Source organism: Ruditapes philippinarum, unplaced genomic scaffold (assembly GCF_026571515.1).
Source record: "Ruditapes philippinarum isolate M1 unplaced genomic scaffold, ASM2657151v2 ctg7089_1_1_1_1, whole genome shotgun sequence".
In the NCBI taxonomy this organism is placed as follows: Eukaryota; Metazoa; Mollusca; class Bivalvia; order Venerida; family Veneridae; genus Ruditapes; species Ruditapes philippinarum.
Window position 1 is genome coordinate 60114 of NW_026863260.1, and position 24858 is coordinate 84971.

Consider the following 24858-nt stretch of genomic DNA (forward strand, 5'->3'; position numbering starts at 1 on the left):
CATTGACTTAGACATTCTTGTCCTGTCACAGTATAAAACGAGTACTATTAAAAGACACACATGAACAATAAAAGCTTCAAAATAAAATGTGAAGCATAAACGTCAGTAGATTAAACATCAATCAAAATATCGAGATATATTCATGTACCTAGAAAATAAAAAATGTTTGGGACCACATTTTGAACCAATTTGATTATAAAAGTTCATCGGCTACATGTTAAGTAAACCTTTAAACATAATATAATAAAAGTAATAATATATATAAGGCACCCTGTCTAAGAAGACCTTTTGCAGTCTAAAGAGGTAAACTATTCTTAAAACAAAATGCCATTTAAAAGTTTGAAACGGATTTCATTGTTTGATTACTTATGATATTCCTATCTGAAAAGTGTTCGTCTAAGTATTTGTCTAAATGAACACGCATACAGTTTTGTGATAATATAATTATACACAACATGCATAAACTAATCTTATTTAAAACCTCTTCTCTGCAATGATGCAAACATATGGTGAGCACTATAAACAAAGTATAAAATTGTTACAAAGAATAACTTCGTATGAAAAATATCTGTTTCCTTAACTTCAACACAACATTGCTGCCTTAGTCAGTCGATGAATGTATGATATCTCAATAATAAAATTTACAAGTAATACTTTGCAAGTAACACAGAACAGTTCGTGTTTCTTAGAACAAGAAAGAACGTAAATATAAAAGCACCATCTGCCAAATTTACGTATTTGTAAAAAAGAAAATCTGGAGCAAGTGTAAACTCTCGGGAGCATTTATCACAATAAAATTACATGGAAATTGCTCGGTTTACCCAGCCAGCATCACCATATCGGACCGATATAGGATTAGTGTCGGCATGTCGGCAAAATATGCCGACTATTGGCCGACGTCGGGCCGCTGTAGTGCCGACATATTGAGTATTTTGAAAAATTCTAATTGCAATGCCAGTGTTTACTTAATAATGTGAATAAATTGTCCTGTGTATGATTTCAATTACTAGAACAATATTAACCACATTTCGTGTTAAATCAAAAAAGATACATCGGGTCTGCGTCGGGCCTACATGACCTATCAATGTAAGTATTTTGTATATCGGATTGACATTGGTACGATATTGCGTTTTCTGTTGAATTGAAAATCATGCAGCAAATAATTGTAAATTTTGATATGAATTTCTAAAATAATCATAGTTGAGTTTGGAAATGATATGTGGTTTGTTATTTAATTCAATATTTACGTTTTGACTACATAAAAATCACTCTTTTATTATATCTTAAATGAAAAGCTTGAAAATATTCACTGCAGTCCTACAATTAACAGATTAAGCGCCAAAAAGAAAAGCTAACAAAGGAAGGTGATGAAAAGCATGTTTTTTAATGTAATGATGATTCAACAAATCTGTAAATGCTGTTAATAATTTAATTTTTACACTTAAAATTATTGGAAAAACACAATTTATCTGTTGTCTCTTTTTTAGATGTAAAATTATGTTTGAAAATATTTGTCACATGATTTCGCGGCATGCATTATCATGGTAGTGATTGTCATTTGCACATTTAAGTTAAAATATGTGTCTTTATTGTCTAATTTTGTAGAATAATTAACTTTTTTTTTGTGTTTTTGCAGGTTGTGCCAAATGCTTGTTGCTAGATGTCATCAACATGCTAGCATAAGGATGATACCTGGTCGATATAGGACCGATATCTTTCTACTGTTGGCTGACATCGCACCGCCATTGTTTTGATGTAGGCCCGACGTCGGCAAGAAATATCGGGCCTATATCGTTAAGATGTCGGCCCGATATTGTTCTGCCGATGTCGGGCCAACATCATTCCTATTTGCAGCCGAGGTTAAAGCCGACATCGGGCCGTCATAGAAAACCATGTCGGTTTGATGTCGGGCCGATATAGAATGTTGGCTGGGTAATTGAATCTGTACATGCGTTAGTGTGGGTAATTCCTATTGTAGCCAACCAATCAGAAAACTGTGAATTGTAAATAGTTTTTGGTCTACTTTTGGTGATACATTTTCTAAGAATTTGGCCAAGTTGTGTTTAAGTGGCTATAGGTCCAGACCCATTGTGAAAAACTGGGCCAGTTTGTTAAACGCAATTATTGCTCTGACAGCACATGAACCCAATGTTTTACTGTTCTGTAGCTTTAAAATTAAAAGTAATGAAGATACTGCATGGTTATAATGTTTCAATGTCAATATGTGATCGGGTTTTCCCAGTTTTGATTTGATAACTACGTCAATGTCAGGTATAATGTGGTAATCGGTCACCGAAGTAGTCATTTCGCCCACAAGTAAAAGTTTTTACAAAGATAGTGTAAACATAGCGCCGAACAATATGATAATATAAATAGAATCGATCATGGATTTTTGCATATCAGACAGGATTATCTCCCGTGAACACCAGTGCTGGAAAATCTTACACCTACGTTAAGACAAGTCGCGGGCTTTAAAAGTCGTCCTAAGGAGGACGTCATCTTACCGTTATGAATGACGTTTGTAATTCATACGCTACTATAGACAAAATAATGAAAATATCAGTTTCACTTATATCACTTATATTACAAAAATTCAGTATGCAAGAAAAACAATCAAACACCGGCAGTCGATTCATACCGGAACATCAAGCTCTTGGGTAACTGTTTAGCGGAAACTCGACAGGGCCTCGTTACCACCGTAAACCGTTACACTCGAGCTAGATATTCAGGTCTGTACCGGCAGCCAGTGTAAAACTCTTATAAGGTTAAACAAAATAAGATCTATACAACATTTTTGTAATCAATGGCTTTTTGTCTGATACGCACGAACAAGGAATTTATTAACAAACTTGAGGGCAGATAGGGGGCCTACTGTAGAGCAGATTCTGGAGCATTTCATGTTCGTAAAATAACAAACCACTACGTATGTTACTCTTTTGATGTTAGAAATTTCCTTTTAGGCTGAGTCCTATAAAAGCTGACATGAAATGAACGATAATGATAAAAACAGCACAATATACAAGTATTGTGTTATTTGTTAGAGAGCCCTATACTATATATTTCTCAAGGTGTAAAAGTGCAGTGCTAAAGAACCGTAGCTCTGCCTTGCCTTTTTTTTTAGTTATTGCCCTTTGTTCATTTTCACACTTGAACATTGTCCGGGACATTACTCTAAAACTATAAGATATATAAACATGAAACTTTGTTGGTAGAAAGGTCTTATTTAGTAGAAGTGAAATGGTGAAAAACCATTACTATGTCTTGACTAATTTTGGAGTGATTGCCCTTTGTTCATTCTTACAGTTTGAACTTTTTCGGGACATATCTCTAAAACTATAAGAGATATCAACATGAAACTTTATAGGTAGATAGGTCTCATTTAGTAGAAGTGAAGTTCTGAAAAAAACATTACTCTGTCTTGACTAATTTCAACATGAAACTTTATTGGTAGATATATCTACCTTTAATAATAACTAATTAGTAAGATGTGCGGTACTTAAGAACCATAACTCTGCATTGCCTTATTTTGAAGTTATTGCCCTTTGTTTGTTTTTACTTTTTGACTTTTGTCCAGGACATAACTCTAAAACTATAAGAGATATCAACATGAAACTTTATTGGTAGATATATCCGCCTCCGTGGTCGAGGGGTTAGAGTCGATGACTTCTAATCCAGTTACCTCTCTGGCGTGGGTTCGATCCCCGGGAGATGCTTTGGTAGTTTAGCGCGGAGAAAGGTAGTCTAGTACTGGTGTAACTCTCCAGGAACGATGGTTAGGAAACTACCCGCCTATATGACTGAAATACTGTTGGGAAAAGGCGTAAAATGAAACAAACAAACAAACAAACAATTGGTAGATATATCTACCTATAATTAATAACTAATTAGTAAGATGTGCGGTACTAAAGAACCATAGCTCTGCCTTGCCTTTTTGTGAAGTTATTGCCCTTTGATTGTTTTTACTTTTTGACTTTTGTCCAGGACATAACTCTAAATTATAAGAGATAACAACATGAAACTTTGTATGTAGATAGATCTCATTGGATACAACAGCAATGTTTGTTCATTTTTACACTTTGAATTTTACCTGGGACATAACCCTGAAACTATAAAAAATATCATCACGGAGTTATTGCCTTTTGTTCGTTTTTTTTACTTTCCTGTGTCCAAAACCTTCTCGGGGAACATCACCCGGTTCAACCGGTTCATTTTTATAATGAACCAAGGCATTATTGTCAGAATGTTAGACGATACATGTGTAAATTGCTTAATGAACATCACAAAGCTCAAGTGATAGAAAGTTGTTGAAGAAAAAATAACACTGTAGGTGATATTTGCAAAAGGAATGGAGACCAATATCCATTAAACAAATTGGTTTCCAAAACAGCTCCATAATATTATGTACCGCATACATGAATGAACTGCCTTGCTTGTCACACATTTTCGGTTCTCGGTGTTTACCATTTAAATGTTATATAAAGTGGTGCCAAGCTGAATTAACCCTATGGTAAACTTTGACGATATGTCTGTTCAGATAAATTTATTGCCCGATAGAAATGTTCAACCACGGATTTATATTACTATTGTAATATTATTATAAATTTGAAATTCAAAGTTTGATATATCTGCCAATATTTTCAGGCTTGAATTGCTTGAATTTCTGCATTTTTATTTCTTTTTAACAAGCACTGTTATCTTAAAGAGTATGAAAACTGAAAACAATGAGGGACTTTAGCGAATAACCTCCCCTGAGTACTCCCTATAAATAGGTAGGTCCTAAGCTATTGGATTACTCGGACTTTATCGCCTATTTCTTTGAACCAACCAAAATAATTAGGGCTAATTATGATCATTAAATTTTGTAATATTCAGATTAAATTTTGCGATAAGGTGTATAACCTGTTGACATAAATGAAACATTTTTTTGCTTAAGGTTTACATATTTGTTGATGCATGTTGAAATAATTGATTAAGACATATCAACCTGTCTTACATAAAACTCAACGATAAAATCAAAGGATTCCAAATATTTGGACCTACTTACATTTTGGTTTACCTCGGTTTTTATCAAGGGAAGATAATCCACTAAAGTCCCTCATTGCATTTATTTACTAAATAATTGCATTACACCTTTAAATGATAGTGAAAGATCCCTCTTGAAAAGTAATAATATACTATGGCATTTTATATAATTATTTTTTTCAGGTTTACCTGGAGCTAAGCTTACAAAACATGCCAGTGTATATAATTCTTTAAGTTGGAAGACACAAAGTTTGCAAGTCATGGCTTCTTATAGCCCTAAACTTTTAGAAAAGAAATACAATAACTGGGTTAAATCTCAGTTAGCAGTGTTGTTGACTAAAGAAGGTATTGAACCTTTTGTTTGCAATGAAATCAAACAATTCCAATTGAAATGCTTAGATGATATATGTTACCAAAATGGACTATTTAGTGGGACTTTGTGTTCGAATTGCTGTACAGAAAATGTTATCAAATGTCCAACAAATAGAATATGTAATGTTGGACGCGGAAAATGCAGTTATCATCGAAATGCTGCAACAAGGTATAATCCTGCCGGCTGCCCTAACAAAATATGTCATAATTTCACAACTGAGATACAAAATGTACATAGGTACTCTGGTCCATCTTACAAAAACACTGATGCTTCACAGTGGTGTAGTAATTTCTGGGAAGTGGCGAAATGCTTCATGCCTCCAGATGGGTATAAAGATAAAACGTCTGCAGCAGAAACAGACTTCAATGGTATAATCAGCGTTATTCTCAATTACAAAGACTTCCAGGGGAAAATACATGAAAACCTCAATAATAAGGCGAATATGTTTGAGGAGGTAATCAATATTAAGATACTATTTATTTAGACTTGTGTTTGGTCCTCAGTTACCAAAAAAAAACAAGAATTGCATATTTCAGTGATCTAAAGTAAGATATGTAACAGTATTGTATGATATATATAATACACTTAGATTGTTGTTATGCTTTCTGAAAATAAAGCACATTGTTTCAAAGGGGAATGTCGATAAAAAAGATTTGTAGGCGAGTATAAAGAATTTATTCTGCTCCCAAAGTATGTATTTTTAAGATTTTTTTACTTTCTTAGAAATTTCAAACTTAATTTAACAGAAGTATAACCACCATGTGTGAAGATACATTTTGAGATGGTTTCGTGATAAGAAAATATACAGGACTGAGTAGTGATTTTTAACCCCAAATTTTGTGCTGAATATAGAGAAGAAATGATCTTCAGTAGTCATCAACTTCTTATCTTGTCATAGGGATTAAACCAAATTCATCTGAGCCTTTGTGCATATCAATTATTTTAGGTAAATTGTTGCCCATTGCATTTTGTCTTTTTTGTTATATAGTTCCTTGTAAGCAAGCACTCCTACATTCCTCAGTAATTTTTTTACGAAGCGTTCATTTTTGAAACAATTTTTATATCGATTTTGATATCATAATTGTATTAAAGAGAGGTACTGGTACGTAACACTACAACATTATTAATACTCCCGGGAAAATATGACAACGACCCTTGGCAAACGGCAGTGGTTAATGCAAAAAGCAGACCACTCATCTAGCAGACCACTCCTCTATCAAACCACTCCCCTAGCAGACCACACCCCTAGCAGACCACACCTCTAGCTTTGACATTTAAGCTCAACAAAGCTCTTATCGTGTTTGTAATTCATTATTTATACAAGTCCTAGTAAGTATTATTTTACTACATGTATAACGTAACAGTTTCTTACACAGTAAACGTATATATTTTATACTCAACCTATAGGTTTTAGGTAAAAGTAACTAAAAATTGTTATTCAATTTTGACCAGGCAAGGGAAATTGGAAGAAAAGTGCGACATTCTTCAACACTTGAAATAGAGGATACAGATCTTCAAAAATACTTAAAACTATTACAGAAACTACTTTCTGATAAAGTATATTTAGCTACAGACACGCATGCACAGAATGCTAAAAAGAAGCTGACAGAGGTAAACATCTATACTTCTACTATAACTACTTACTACTAATTCTTACTACTACAATTACAACTGCTACTTACTTCTGCTACTTACCCTTTTTAGCTCAACTATTAGATAAGAATAAGTAGAGCTATTGAAGTCACCCGAGCGTCGGCGTCGGCGTCTGCGTCGGCGTAACCACTTATGTTAAAGTTTTTGTAATTCCTCAAAAATGTTCAAAGTCCATTGACATATGGCTTTGAAACTTTGTACACAGACCCCAACCTGTAGACAGGAGGAGGTAACTCTATTAAGCATTTCGACAGAATTATGCCCCTTTTTCGTCTTAGGATTTACGTTAAAGTTTTTGTAATACCTCAAATATTTTCAAAGTCCATTGACATATGGCTTTGAAACTTTGCACACTAGTTCACCATCATGATTCCAACCTGTAGACAAGAGGAAGTAACTCTATCAAGTATTTTGACAGAATTATGCCCCTTTTCGACTTAGAACTTACGTTAAAGTTTTTGTAATACCTCAAATATTTTCAAGTCCATTGACATATGGCTTTGAAACTTTGCACACTAGTTCAACATCATGATGCCAACCTGTAGACAAGAGGAGGTAACTCTATCAAGTATTTTGACAGAATTATTCCCCTTTTCGACTTAGAATTTACGTTAAAGTTTTTGTAATACCTCAAATATTTTCAAAATGCATTGACATATGGCCTTAAAACTTTGCATGTACTTGTTGACCATCATGACCCCAACCTGTTAACAGGAGGAGGTAACTCTATCAAGCATTTTGACAGAATTATGCCCCCTTTTCGACTTAGAGTTTACGTTAAAGTATTTGTTATACCTCAAATATTTTCAAAGTTCATTGAAATAAGGCTGTGAAACATGTTGAAATTTTATACTCTTCTTTGAGAGCATAATAGGACTCTCTTCAATGCCTATAACTGTAATATGGATTTAAAGAAAAAATTTGCCTTTTTCTTTACTGAGAAAATTTTACCTTTTAATCAAGGCTTTTTTGGCTATCAAGCACTAAGAAAAGTCGAGCGTTGCTGTCCTACCGACAGCTCTTGTTACTGCTACTGCTACCGCTACCGCTTCCACCACTACCACTACTACTACTACCACCACCACCACCCCTACCACTACCTCTACCACCACCACTACTACTACCACTACCAGTCTAACCAATACAACAACCATTACCACCACCACCACTACCATCACTACTACTACTACTACAACTACTGCTACTGCTCCTGCTACTTCCACTGCCACTGCCACCGCCACCGACACCGCCACCACCACCTCCACCACCACCACCAGTACTACTACTACAACTACTATTACTACTACTACTACTGCTACTGCTACTGCTGCTGCCGCTGCCGCTGCCGCTGCCTCTGCCACTACCACTACCACTACTATCACTTCCACTACCACTACTTCTACTAGTACTACTACTACTACTACTACTACTACTACTACTACTTATACTACTACTACTACTACTACTTCTACCACTAATCCTACCACTACCACCACTTCCACTACCACCACAACTACCACCACTACCACTACTTCTACTAATACTACTACTACTACTACTACTTCTACCACTAATCCTACCACTACCACCACTTCCACTACCACCACAACTACCACCACTACCACTACTTCTACTAATACTACTACTACTACTTCTACCACTTCCACTACCACAACTACTACCACAACTACTACTACTACCACTACCACTACCACTAATACTACTACTACCACTTCAACTACCACTACCACTACTACTACTACTACTACTACTACTACCACCACTTCCACTACCACCACAACTACAACTGCCACTACTACTACCACAACTACTACTACTACCCATTCTTCTTCCTCTTAAACTTCTTTCTTATTCTTCAACTTCTTCTACAACTTCTTCTTACTACTACTACTTCTATAATAACAACTGTATCTTACTACTGCTACTTACTGCTGCTACTTACTACTATTACTAACTACTTCTACAATTTGCCACTACTACAATAACAACTACTACACACTACTGCTACTTACTACTGCTACCTACTAACACTACTACTACAATTACTACCGCTTCTTTCTACTGTTACTTAATACTACTACTACTAATTTACTAAATTTACTACTACTACTACTACTACTACTACCACCACCACTTCCACTACCACTACTACATTTTTTATTTTTTATTTGTTTTAATATTGGTTCATTTTATTTATGTATTTATTTATTTATTGTTTATTTATTTTGTATTTTTTTATTTATTTACCTTTTTAAAATTTTATATTGTATATTTGTATTGTATTTATAATTACAGTTAGAAAATGATATTTTAATCATTGGTAAAGATGATGTAAGAAAAGTACTAGACTATGTGGCAAAGGCAATACAAGACAAGATGAAGGCTGGATTAGACGAGCAATATGACAGAATTAAACTAGATATGATAAAAAGAAAACAAGAAGATCTTCTATCTCTTCAGTCACAATTAAAAGATGAAGCTGATGCTTCTGTTAAAAGACTGCATGAAGAACGGGACAAAGAAGTTGGGAAAATTCATGAACAAGGAGAAAAAGAACGAGCAGACCTGGCTGGATTAGGAGAGACGTTACAAAAAGCACTGAAAATAGCAAGTAAAGACGAGAAAGAAAAAGAATATATTGATTCTAAACAAAGTAAGTGATATTAATCACATAACTTCATTTGTTTTCTATATATATTACTAAACGTATTCCTTTGTACTTCACCCCTTACAACATATAACCATTGAAACTTCAGTTTTGCACCATATGATGTTTTAATATCATCAATTCATTATTTGATCTAATCTTATTATTCTCATGTTCATTTCCTGAGTCCAGAAGTCTGTATCAATGCATATTTTACGCCATCTAGCATCGCTTTTATCCCCCAAAAATAAAATCTATCTCAAATTCATTTTATATACCACAAGCCTTGTTGTCAGTTTCTGTGTCAAAAACGTTCATATGATATTCATTTTGTACTCTAAGTTACTACATCGTAAAAGACATTTTTGTTATACTGAAACGCCATAATTGTTGATCATGAGTATTTGTACGCCCCCCCCCCCTTCGAAGAAGAGGGGGTATATTGTTTTGCTTATGTCGGTGGGTGTGTCGGTCGGTGGGTCTGTCGGTCGGTCTGTCTGTCTGTCGGTCTCTAGGCCACATTGTTTCCGCTGATATGTAAGAATGGTTTCCGCTGATTATCTTGAATACTATTCATCACGAAGTCTTCATGTTTCACAAACTGATTATTCATAACGAGGTAATGATGCCTATTGATTTTGGGGTTACTAGGTCAAAGATCAAGGTCAAAGGGGCCTTAAATATCAGAATGGTTTCCGCTGGTTATCTTAAAAGCTATATATCACAAAGTCTTATTATTTCACATACTGATTGGTCATTTTCAGTAGATGACCCCTATTGACTTTCTGGTCACAAGGTCAACGGTCAAGGTCACATGTGCATTAAATGTCAGAATGGTTTCGGCTCATTATCTAAAAACTATTTATTACCAGCTCTTCATATTTCCCATAATGATTGGTCAGATGATGACCCTTATTGATTTTGGGGTCAAATGTCAAGGTCACAGGGGCCTTAAATGCCAGAATTGTTACATTTATATGATAATATTTATTTTATTCTTGCTACCCTCTAACAATGACAGCTTTCTTTTATTCAGTTTCAGGTCATAAATTGGTCATACAGTCGGCATCGTACTTGCGGCCACCTTTATTAAGCGACTTTTTTATTAAGCGGCCGCATAAAATCCCTCCCGATGATTTTTACTATTTAATTTAATTCCATTAAACGACTATTTTATATCGCGGCCAGCGGCCACTGAATGTCGGCCCAAATGTACAAAATTAAGTGTTAAAGTATCTATTAAACGGCCGTGACAAACAATCGTCCCTGCGGGCATTCTCACCTGTGTAATTAGCGAGTAGGTTAGATGTGTACAAGCAAACAAACAAATAATTTTCATGGTCATTGGTCACAAGTAATTGTCGTTTAAAAACGAAATGAATAACAATTGCAATCGTTTCAAAATCGGATTTTCCGATCGTAATATTTATTGTGACATATTTTGTCAGAGCAATAACGTATCACAACACCGCGTTTGCATAGTTTTGTCATGTGCTGAGAGTGACCTCCCTTATCGAAAATGATGTCGGATATGTATATATTATTGTATATGTGACTGATGCCTCTATGAGGCCCAGCATTTTCAATAAACTGTTCAAACTGTTAAACTGATCGAGCGAAAAAAAGACAGACAACTAATAAGACCGGATAAATTGTATGAGGAAATCGTGCATGGAATTGAGTCTGAGTAAATAGCAAATGTCACCGATTGTAGTCGAAATAAAATCGTGAAACCTAGTAGACTAAACATTACAGAGCCGAGCCTTTCATTGCTGATGGTGTAGGTGCTCATCTGATGCTTTACAAAATACATGTAGTATCCCATTAAATATGACCCTTCGACAAAAAAAGGCAAACAAATCCTTGATCTCTAAAAATCTTATTGAATTTGAAATCGGGGTAGTGTGAAAACAAATTGTTGAAAAAATCAAGAAGTTTATTAAAACTCATTGCATAAATAATTATCTGGAGCTCTGGCTGATGATTCTAAAGTATGTTCAGCAGGAGATGTGTATGAACATATTAAAAATATAAGACAATATGCTTTGTATCATGGTCAAAATGACCTGTTTACAGTATTATGAGCGTAAAACACATTTGTACACAAATTTCTGCTAAAAATCAAAAACAAACAATATTGATGACTTTTTTTTTAAAAAAAAGGCATAAATGTAATTATAAAACGGTAATACATACATCAAATTGTATATTTTTTGTTTTTATAAAAAAGATGTTATTATATCTATGACTTGTAATAAAAAGTCTCGAATTTTCCAGAATTCTATTGAGAGACCACTTTATTAAGAGACCACTTTTTGGCAGTCCCTTGAGTGGTCTCTTAATACAATGTCGACTGTATTTTCTTTTCCATAACTTAACTCTTCCATGTACCCATTTATAGCATGTTTCTATAACATAATTACTAATAGTATGAGTCGAGGGCTAAAAAGGGGGGCATATCTGTTGTTCGACATTTCTCGTCTCGTCTTTTATTCAATTTGTATTCCCTGAAGCATTAGTTGTGAAAAAAAAGTTTAACATTGTTGTGTACCATACTATTCTAGCCAGCACAATGCTAATATAAGATTACCAATACGAGGGAAGCAGGGCAAATGCTGAAAAGGAAGGTCAATGTACGTACTTTTGCCAATACGAAGCGTTGATAGGAATTTAAAGAATGAAAGTCGCTTTTTTGTTTCAAAAAGTAAATAAATAAAAAACACAAAAAAATTAAAAAGATACAAATGTCTTTTGACCAAATAACAGGTCAATATGAAATCACCCGATCACGAGTATACTAACCATTCCCCAACGATACTGTCCGTCTTATTCCTCCACTTTTTGAAATTTTAATGCGTCATTTATCTGCTGCTGACAGCATTGTTCTGAATGAAATGAACTTGTTGTTTTAGATTAATGTAGCACAATGCGCTCAAAAGTGAGTTTTGTGATGACAGTGTGTCCGTCTGTTGTCGTTGTCCACATTTTCTTAAAACAACACCTCCCTTGAAACCACTTGATGGATTTTGACCATGCAGACATGATTCTCAGGTCGTCCTAAAAAGTGGTATAAACGGTTTCAGTCTAGTGCATTAGAAGGTTGCAAAAGATAAAAATAGACTTCAAATATGATCATTAAAAAACTTGTTCTCAGAAACAGTCATACCTCGATCGTAGATAATTGTGACATGTAACATCGCCTTGTTGTCATTAACAAAGGATATATAAATCATGCTCATTGGATAAAAATATATTTATTTGCCCCCATAAGGGTTCACCTAACTGATAGTGTTAGAAGTTAGTGTACACATAAACCATTTAAGTCATCGTTTGTGCAACTGTAATTCCATAGCTTACATATTTGGCATGTAGCACCGCCTAGTGGATATTTATAAATGTTATGTACGTCATGCCCCTGGGGTTAAAATATCCCACCTTTGTTTAGTGGTGTTGCTTAGTTTACATATACAATGTACTTAAATTATAAATCATCTTCTCTGGGTTTAGATATTTAGATGATGCATCAACTGGTAGGCAAGTAAGAAACTTGACTTCTCGACCCTTAGGATATTAAGATGACTTCTAGACACCTTAACACTCCTACCACTTTTTAAATGAATTTCCGACCCCTAATGGCTAAGACATTTCGACCCCTCTATCAATATTTGTACTTTAGAAGCCAAGATTAATATGAAATTCGTACTTTCAAGACCAAGATATTCGAGAAATAACAAAATATTGAAAACTTTAAAACTTTAAGTAAAGAAAAAATGCAACTGCATTGTCTTTAGTTCATTTAATGTTATGTTGCATAGCAAAACAATAGTTTTGTTTGTTATATTTTGATGAACTATACAGCAATGGTCGTGGTAGTGTTGGTAATTTTACCTCAAATTAAAGAACAGTTCAGCCATCGCATCGTTCCTGGACAGGCTTTTAAGCAGTTTTCTGGTAGTAGTTGCTAGAACTGATAACTTTTGAATAACCATCGAAATTATTTCATGATCAATCACAAAGAAAGTGACCTGCACAGTCGACTAGCCCGATTCACAGTCTTTATAGCAATTGCTCAAGTGGTTCCGGTCCGTTGAAGATTTTAGATTTGATCCTGATACTTAAATTTTTGTGAACATGGGGCAAAAAGATAAGAGAAACAAATACCGTCTTGCTAATATATTAAATGACACTTCAAAATGATCATAGTTTAACATTTTTGCCCTATAAACAATTAGAAAGCTTTTCTGCCAAATGGGATATACCTTCTTTTTTACTATTTTACTACGGAATTCATTCATCTGGGTTTCATTTTAGTACCGGGACAATATCACGGCTTGTGACCGGAACGCACAAAATTCGAAATCGTTGCAAACATAGAGGGAAACAAATAAACTGCTTTCGTTTTGATATTTGTAGTAACTTGTTGCACTCAAAATTATAATTTATTAATTATACCATATCGATCTAAACTTGAAATATGACTAGGGACTCCTCATGAAGGAACATTAATATACCTCACCGAGCGTACCGGATCCCGGAATTTTTCCGAACCACTGTTGTGACACGTCAAAATGTTGAATGAATTAACTTTTCGTAATTATTATTGGCTACTACTACTGGTAACGCAGTAGATAATGCAAAGAAGAAACGCAATAATTATAGTGACGCTTTTGTTTCAATTAAGATGTCAGTAATAATAGATTTACATATTAAACCTAACCAGACTACTATTAACCTTTTACTTGATTTCTTTTTCATTTTATCATCTGGAGGCCAGGGGCTTTAAACGAGATCTACTCCTTAATTATTTTAAAACACTATTGCAATGATCCTTGGATAGATTTCTATAAAGCAATGATCACAGTTTTGGTCTGTTGTTCAATATGGCCGCCATAACTAAAAATAGAAATTAAATATAAATGACATCTTTTCTTTAACTTTCGCGTAGATGTTTCAGGTACTCTATAATTAATTTCTCAAATGGTTTCGTTCTGCTGATCAAGGTGGTGGTTACAGCTAAATATATGATAATATCAACACAAAAAATCTCTAACTACAGTGTTGTTTATGTTACATGCGCTTAAAGAGTACATATATGATTGTGATAACATTTTTTCATACCCCTCCTCAAAAAATTGGAAAGAGAAAAGATACATATATGCAATGTATTAAGAAAAAGTATGCACCTCGTCACTAAATTTCTCAGTACTCATTTAAATATGAACTCCCAACATTTTTTCGCCAAATTTAAAACTATTACATGTAGTTCCAAAATGTTTGGGATTGATTACTCTTAAAGGAACAAAGCTGTCATTTCAATTATTGCAGAAATATTATAAGTAAATATGTTATTTCGGAGTAACTGCAAGTGAGGAACAACAGAGATGTGACAGATATAATTTTGAAATTACCCGATTGAACGGCTGTTCCATCAAAATGTATGGCAGTTTAATCGAAATGAACAAATAAATTATCTCCCCTCGAACTTTCCTAAAATTTTACTTTAACTTTTTTATTTTATGAGGAATTTACTTCAAGTTTCAAACGAATGTTTCTTATCATCAACCTCAACAAAGGCAAGGTTTTCAAAAACTCTAGTGCAATTTTTCTAGAAAGCTTATTTTTAACACATTGCTGTTTCAATTTAAAGTACTGATGAAAATGTCGTCCAATGATACCACAAACCACGGATCTTAATTACAGTTATTATTATAATATATAATGGTTTCCGCTGGTTATCTTATAATATAAATCCGTGCTTAAACAGAGAACTTTTGTATTTTAAATGCGCTTTTATGATCATTGGATTATATAAGTCCCGCATATTTTCGTATATCTGTTATAAATATCAATTCACGTTTTAGGTAGATTCTATTTACCGCTTTATGTCAACCCAGAATTACTGTCTTTTGGGTGGCATAACTTGGAAATCAGCTCTGTTAAAGCCTTAAAGTGTGATTAAATGCAGTAATTTGTTACGATATTGTATCCAGTGCACACCACATAGTAGGTTGTGCCCACGACTTAGTAACACGTGCAATCCACTTAATGACTCGTGCACACGACTTAGTATCTCGCGCGACTACCTAATTATCTAATAACACGTGCGCACGAGATAAAAAAACAACAAATTTATATCACCTCCGTGTCACCGTAGTTTTCTCTTTGAACTCAAAAGTTATATACTTAAAAACCTTACATACTTTGGCTCATATCATAATAGATCTTCCTATACTTAAAAACCTTACATACTTTGGCTCATATCATAATAGATCTTCTATACTTAAAAACCTTACATACTTTGGCTCATAGATCTTCCTTTACTAGCTGCCTCCAGTATTTGATTAGTCTAGAGTGCTGTCTTCAACAATATAGAATAAATTAGAAAGGCTAAATATATAATAGATGATTAATCATAATTGATAAAAATTTAATACAAGTATCATGTGAAGAATATATATATATATTCTATTAAAATTTATTAGATTATTTGTTTGCTGGTAATGAGTTTAATACATGTGATAGTGGGAACAGTCGAATACCACGGATTTGTTATAAATTAAGGTTTATTATTCATTAATGTTAATATTCAATTCCTCTTTGTGTTGTCCTAATTAATATAGCCTTCATTTTGACAAATAAATCGAGGGTCATGTAGAGTACATCACTTATCAATGCACTGACTTACTAACCTCAAATTTGGCAAGGAGGTTTTCCTTAAGCTCTAAATGACCACTGTTGATTCTGCCAAAGCGGTATGCGGGGATACTCACGCCATGGGAATGGCAGTTCTAGTTGTAATTGATTCAAACGGTCTTGTACCATACTAGTAACATATTTGTAATATATCCACAGCAGTCGTTTATCTTCTTAGGGTTGCTTTTTATGTCAGATTGAAATCATTAATGTCATATGGCGAGTTTTCTGCTTTACTGGTACATGGGACCTCGAGTGTCCCTGTGTGCATTATTTCAGGCACAAGCGGGCACCTTAGTAGAATCATCGACGTATCAAAAGCTAGTTGGATAGCTTGTCTTGTGAAAGAATCCAAAGTCCCTGGCGGTATTCGAACTTTTTGGATGAACGGCAAGTGGCTCGAAGGCATACACTTTTGGATCATAAAAAATCGCATTCCATCAGTAACTTTAGGTACTTGAAATAGTTCTTTGTTGGAATAGAGAAAATCTCAAATCTCAATTAGCAACTGAGTATATCGCTTCAAAGTATTGATGAAAGGCTCTTTCCTTTTTGCATCAATTTTACAATTTATGCAGCAACAATTCAACCAGATACGGTGGCACAAATGTGACATGTGTGTGTGTTTTATCATCAATCTACTGTGCACGAGATACTATTTCGTGATCACGAGTTACTAAGTCGTGGCCACGAGATAATTAAATCCTGGGCACAAGATACTATGTGTCGTGGCCAAAAGATACTAAGTCGTGGGCATGAGATAAATAAAAATCTGAAAACAAAGTGATCCCCTGGAAGCATTAATCACAATAATAAAGTTTTACTTATTACAGTTTTACATGCGACATTAATCTTTGAAGATACTAAAGGTGATCACATTTAATTTGATACATTTCTTAAGGATAATATGAGAAAGTCACCTTCCAAGGCCAATAAATCAGACATTAATTTGACTAAGTTATAGCCCTTTGTGATAGTGTTGTTATATTTTTCTGGTCCTTCCGGATCATTGATGCCAGCACTATTTAGTGTTGAGAAATCAGTACCGCTCAAGCCGGTGCTAGTGGGCGTGAGGGATGTTGCACGTATTCATTTTCCTTCATGTACAGACTCAATCAAACCGATTCTGCATTTCTCTTGTAATTTTGTTGTGATAAATGCTTCCGATGGGTCACTTTGTTTCCAGATTTTTGTATGTACGACGGCCTGACACTTTTTATACGATGACATGAGAAGGAATAAATCTTTGTTTATTTTATTTGCTAGGGCCATTGCCCATGGACAGTAGATAGCATATATAGATGTTTGAGGTCAAGGTAACCATGACACTTCATGTAAAAAAATCTGATTAATAATTTAGAATTATTAAGCCGTGGTTATTATAACCTAGAAAGATCATAGCACCTGATCAGTAGATGACATCAAATAATTTTGAGGTCAATGGGTCAAAAATTAGGGTCACAGTGACGCTAAATGTAAAATCACTAGTACTAGGAAAGTTAATATAAATCGGGAAATCTGATTGGTTTTTTTATCTCGTGCGCACGACTTAATTATCTGTTCCAACGACTTAGTAACTCGTGGCCACGACGTAGTATCTCGTTCCCTCGACTTAATTATCTCGTGCCTACGACTAAGTAACTCGTGACCACGAGTAAGTAGCTCGTGGCCACGACATAGTGTCTCGTGCTCATGAGATAAATAAAACACACACATTTCACCTTTGTGTCACCGTAACCAGATTATATACAGCCCAGACTCTTTCTAAAACATATTTCATGTGTTTCTTTAAAAAAAGAAAGAAAAAAAAAGATAATTATGGAACGCCATAGCCGCCTTCTATATACATCCTAAAGTGTTGATACTATGTTGTGATTTTGCTAATTTATGATGTCGTTATTGTCGTATGGTGATTTATTTATTGTTATATGGTGCTGTCGTTTGGATAGATGGTGCTATCATTTTCATATATGGTGATCTCGGTTTGATAGATGTGATGTTATAAAAGCGTATGTTGCTGTCATTTTATAGACGGTGCTGCGACTTACTTTACAGACTCGATCAAACCGAGTCTGCAATTCTTATGTAATTTTGTTGTGATAAATGCTTCCGAGGGATCACTTTGTTTCCAGAATTTTTTAAATAATAGATGGTGATGTCGTTTCAATATATGATGATGCCATTTTGAAAGATGGTGATGGAGTTTCCATATATTGTGATGTAATTTTGGTATGGTGATGTGGTTCTGCTTTATGGTGCTATGGTGTTTTTAGATCTAATGCTGTTGTTTCGGTGAATGGTGAGGTCATTTACCATATACATGATAACAGAACCATATATGAAAATCACAGCACAATCTAACAAAATAAAGTCACTTTATACCAAAATTACCAAAATGATAGCATAACCGATTAAGACCAGAGTACCATTTCTCGGAACCATATCACCATCTATCAAAATTACATCACTTTCATCAAAATGAAATGAACATATATATCAAAATGAAATCGCCATTTATCAAAATAACAGCACAGTATATGAAAAAAGAGCACCATATATTATAATGACAGCAACATCACCATTTATCAAAGCCCACTGTACCATCTATCTAAACGACAGTACCCTAAACCTAAACTACTTCACTATATATCATCACCACGTCACTTTATAATGACATCACCATCTATCAAAACCATATAGCACCAGACATCTATAAAAGCAACAGTAATTACTATTTATCATAATCACGGCACCATTTATCTAAAAGATGCCACCACTTTAAACATGTGTATATACTCGCGGTTCCTATGATATCACGGGTTCTATGATATCAAGGTATTTACATGTTCTGCAACTACTAGTAAAAGTAACATATGACATAGCCCACCAAATTATGCGCTAAAGGGCTTTTTTATTATATAGACTATGGCCGCCCTCGTAAATACCAACATCTGTGAAATATCAATTTGTAAAGGCGCTCGGTCTTGCAGTCGAATTATTCAGATTACATATGACAATGCTATTATTTTCAAAACTGTCACACAAAACTACACAGCATCTGCCAATAAATTCAATTTTGTGAATAATGAATATTCGGGGAGAAAAACTTTTTGATTAAAATCTCCATATTTGACTACCATATCCCTTAATTGTTACTATGTAATAATCCAATATACTGGCATATCATCTATTCGTATAGCTTGAATTTTATAGTAAGTTAACTGTTAGGAGTTTTCCACATCTTAATTTGAAGATTTTGACCCATCTGTCCTTTTATACTTGCATTTTGGGGAAGACCGTGATGCTGTAGTAACCTCTGAAATCAATCACCCAAAATGGCAATAGCAACTTGTCAATCTTCGAATAAGGACCTCCAACACAAGTGGATGAATACATGTGCACAGAACGGATAGGGTATTTCGTTAACTAACGCTAAAAACCTTAACATGTAACAATTAATTTTTTTTAATGATTGGAGTTTTTGACAAACTTATTTCCAATATTAGAAGTAAAAGTCCACCTTAAATAAGTGAATTCATAGAAACAAATGCAAACTCTACATTATTTATATATTTATTCTTATGAGTGTAGAAACCGAAAGTACAAAATGCCAACCTGTTGACATTTAGTCGGATTTGTTTAAATTGTACACCAGTGGGCATTTTAAAATTCAAAATGGTTGTCATACATATTTTCAATCATAATTATCCCGAGACAATCTTTATTTTTCTTTGGATGTCAAAATAGAGAGAATATGAAGATAACATTCTCTGTTTTTGTATACATCTGATACAACGTGTTAAAACTACTTTCAATCCGAGGTTATAATTGATTATAGCCGAGGATGTTCCGATTGCCAAAATAGCAGACTATAGAAATAGTTTTAAAAAATAATAGACAATTGTATTGAATATCTTGAAATAGATTTCGACAAAAAGTTTTGGAAAAGGATCACTTATTAAAAAGAAGAGAAATGTCATTCATGCATTATTTTTATATATAACTTTTATCCGATAAATCCGGGCTATAAGGCAGTTATTGCGCTCCATTATATATTTTGCCAGTCCATGACACCTGGTTACTATTTATAGTTTAATGTTCATTACAGTTAAGTCAGTGCATTTCAAATTTAGTAATGACCGAGGCAACCAAAAGTTGACTTTTAGATTGCATAGAGAATAATATAAAGTGAGATGCTCAGTGAAACAGTAAAAAAGGTATATACTTGAGACATTTTGTATGAATTTCAGTTAGATCTCTCTATATATTTCGTACAAATTATTAAAAAAGTGTGTTCGTCTGCTATTTTAGTTAAAAAAAGGCAGACGAATACAATTTGTATCAATTTCAACATTTTTGTATGTCCTATTTATTTAAGAAACTAATATAAAGTAATGTTAAGGAATAGTTTAAAAAAACAACATTTTTTGACATTTTGTTTTTGAACGATTTTTGTTCGCTTTTCTTGGCTAATTGTGTTTTTATATACATGTATTATAATATATATGTACACCTTTATAATTAATTAATCATATCAGTGTTTGTTTGTTTTTATTTCATCACCTGAATGAATAATACTAATATGTCAATTATTTCCATTTCAGATCTGAAGGATGAACTAATTGCATGGTACAACACCTATCAGAGTACAGTTCCTCTTTCACCACTCACAGATGATGACCATACCCCTCTAGCTGGGTTCTACATTATGCCAGAAATTGACATACAGACGAATCTTCCAGGTGGAAGGAAAGAAACAACTAGAGTCAAGTCGTTACATGACCTGTTTACATCGGGTAGAAAAGTTCCAAGGGACATATATTTATCAGCGGTCGCTGGATTTGGGAAAACAGCATTTTCAAAATATCTCGCTATAACATGGTGTCAAGCTCATAAAATGGATGAAAATTATAACCATTTTAAAAAAGAAGAATTGGAGGCGATATCTGGCTTTGAGTTTTTATTTCTAGTGCTATTGAGAGACGTAGATACAGAATGTGATGTTGACAACATGATTGAACAACAAATCATAAATAATCTTCGTTGTAAATCTGAAATACCAAAAACTCTTTTAAATGACATTTTACGCAATGAAAAATGTCTTGTTTTACTAGATGGACTTGATGAATGGTTTCATCCTGACAACGATTGTTCAAGACTTCCAAAAAGTATTCCTCATCGGTATGCACGTGAAAAGTGTGTAATCCTAACAACAACCCGGCCATGGAAGCTTGGAGTCTCAAACTTGAAGACTAATCAAGTAGACAAAACTGTGGAGCTAGTTAAACTAGATAAACAAAATGTAAGGCAGTTTAACCTAAACGCAATGAAAATATTGAAAGGCAACATTGAAGAAGAAAAACTGATCATTGAAGTTTGTAGATTTGAAGAGGAAATTAGAAACCATGACCTTGATGATATGGAATCCACCCCTCTCCTGTTGCTATATCTTATATGTTTATGGATTGCAAAAATTCCAATAGGAAATTCCGCAGTAGAATTATATACAGGCATGATTCAGCTCCTTCTATCTAGAACAGAAAAGTTACATGGAATGTTTCATTCATCATGTGAAACATCCCCTAGTAATGTTCCAGAATGTTTCAGAAAACATCAACATTGCTGTTGTTACTACACGTTTCTGGTGACCATTGGGAAACTAGCTTTTAATACATTGTTCAGTAAGAAAAAAGAGCACAAATTAGTTTTTGATGAAAATGTTGCAAAAAAATATCTTGGCCAAGAAGATTTGAAATCAAGCTGTCTATCAGGAATATTATCAGAAAGTAAAGTGAAAACATTAATAAATGAAAGTTCTAAAATCTCATTTTCACATAAAACAGTGCAGGAATACTTTTCAGCAATATTTATAAGTTTTCAATACGCAAGTGAAGTTCAAAAAATCATTTTTGAAGAGTGCAACTGTTTACTAAATATCCTAGATATGTCAAAAGTGTTTGTCTTTATTAGTAACATGAACCCTAAATTAATGTCTACAATATCAAGTGATTGGATGCCTGTGATAAACAATGATGGAAAAACAAGCAAATACAGAACTTTGACATATTATGATTACATGTACATTAATCCATTACAAGACACACAAGACATGTACATTTCTTGTGCCAAAGAAAGCCAGGAAAACAAAGACCTCAAATTGAGTTTACAAGATTTCTTCATTAATGAAAAATGTAAACAAGAAAACTACTTCAAACAATTACAACATCTGTGTCACCAAAATAAAGAAAACATGAAATCAATTATGATACAAAATAAAGGTATTTGTAGTCTACAAGAAATTATCAGTTTGTTAACACTCGCTGACCTTCCACATATAGAGAAATTATACTATCAAGGTGAAATTGTAGAAGAGGAAATAATGAGCTTGTTATTGAAGCCTTTAAAATGTTTAACTGTGTTATCAAGTAAATGGAAAAATCATAAATTTGTAGAAGAACGTTGCCAGCTGTCTGCAAAGATAAATGGACGACTGGTAAAATTACAACACCTGGAGTGTTTAAATATAGTTTGTTTCACTATGACCCACGAGGTAATGGAGACATTGTTAAATTTACTCACTAGTAAAAAATCAATGAAAGATATAACATTGTGCATTTTATACTGTAGTGATCATGGTACTTCATGTAAGGGATTCAACCTTGACCTGTCTCAACATTCACAACTAAGAAGTTTAGGATTGGTCAGGATACCTGTGTCACAATTAAACATGGATGTATCATTGTTAGAGGAATGTATTGTAGGTGAATTATATAAACCTGGTGTTGTGTCATCTTATCTCAGTCAACTACCAGCAGCCAGTAAACTACAAACATTTAGGTGTAGTGATCTAAAATCTCCCAGTGACATAGAAACAATGTTACAAACATTATCAGTGTTATATCATGTGAAAGTTGTTATTTTGTATAGAATCAATCTAGGTGAAAGATCATTAACACTGTCACCTCAAATGATCAATATTGAACGTGTTGCCTTGTATAAGATAACAATGTCTTGTTCAGTGTTATATGATCTCATTACTGTTATAAACAAACTACCACATACAGTGACAGTACTGTTGTATGGTTGTGATATAAAACCAGAAACAGAATTTGAAAACTTTAAAACATTTATAAAACAATCAGACAAGTTTGTGGTCACCATTGATGACACCGAGAAGTCTGGAGAGTATGGGTTTGAGTTTAAAAAAACAACAACAAGTACTGAGTAACATTACATGTACTTGGGAGAAACAATTTATAAATAGATTATGAGACAAGTGACAGGTGAAATAGACATCATTATTTTTATTTTGAGTCTGAGATTTAATCAATACTTTGCTGTTCATAACAATGTGATGTGAATGGAAACTGAGGATTTTCTTACTGGGACAACAAATGTGGATTAATTTTAGATGTATTTTACCCAAGTAAGTGTTGTTTATTTCTTTACATGTACTTTATAACAGTAATATGTGGCATATACATTGATGCTCCTGGGCCTGGAAGCATTATTAGCCTTACTATAAAGAATGTCATTAGAAATTACATTAATGTTTGTGTACCACCTCAAATATTGTCAAAGTTCATTGACAAATAGCTTTGAAATTTTGCACACTTGCTCACAATTAAGACTCCAATATATACACTAGAGGAGGTAACTCTATCAAGCTTTTTGACAGAATTATGCCCCCTTTTTGACTTAGAATTTACATCAAAGTTTGCGTACCACCAAATATTTTCAAAGTCCATTGACATATGTCTTTAAAACTTTGCACACTTGTTTTAACCATAGTGCTCCTTACTTGTACACAGGAGGAAGTGACTCTGTCAAGCATTTGAAAGAATTATGTGCCTTTTTGTGCCCCCAATTTAGGGGGGGGGGTCATTTAGATTTACCCTTGTGCGTCCGTCCATCCGTCTTTTTGTCTATCCGTCCGTCCGTTCTCTTTTTTGTCGCATGTTACTCAAAAAGTATTTGAACTAGAGTCATGATTTTAACAGGAATGTTGATCAGCATGTGCAGTTGTGCACCCGGGTATTTTCGTGTGGATTTATTCAGTGTTTTAAGAGTTATTGCCCTTGACTTGGTAAAAATTTGCAATTTTAAACTTGTGTCACCTGTAACTCAAAAAGGATTTGACCTAGAGTCATGAAACTTTACAGGAATGTTGATCAGCATGTGTAGTTATGCACCTTGGTATTTTCGTCTTGATTTATTTAGTATTTTTAGAGTCATTGCCCTTGACTTAGTTTATATTTGCTATTTTAAACTTGTGTCGCATGTTACTCAAAAAGGATTTTAACTTAGAGTCATGAAACCTTACGGGAATGCTGCTCAGCATAATTTATGTAGTAGTGCACCTTGGGTTTTGCTTGTGGATTTATCCAGTATTTATAATTATTGCCCTTGACTTATCAAAATCCATTTCATTATGTTGTGTTATTTATTC

At 33.9% G+C, this 24858-nt stretch overlaps 1 protein-coding gene across 1 annotated transcript; it reads left to right on the forward strand.

The window, feature by feature from the left end:
* Positions 1-5219: 5219 nt before the first annotated feature.
* LOC132721643 (uncharacterized) lies at positions 5220-23944 on the forward strand. Its single transcript, XM_060705974.1, has 4 exons — positions 5220-5849; positions 6848-7006; positions 9365-9722; positions 21014-23944. Exons 1-4 carry the CDS (start codon positions 5283-5285, stop codon positions 23635-23637), a joined length of 3708 nt encoding a protein of 1235 aa, XP_060561957.1. The 5' UTR covers positions 5220-5282; the 3' UTR covers positions 23638-23944.
* The last annotated feature ends 914 nt before the right edge of the window (positions 23945-24858 follow it).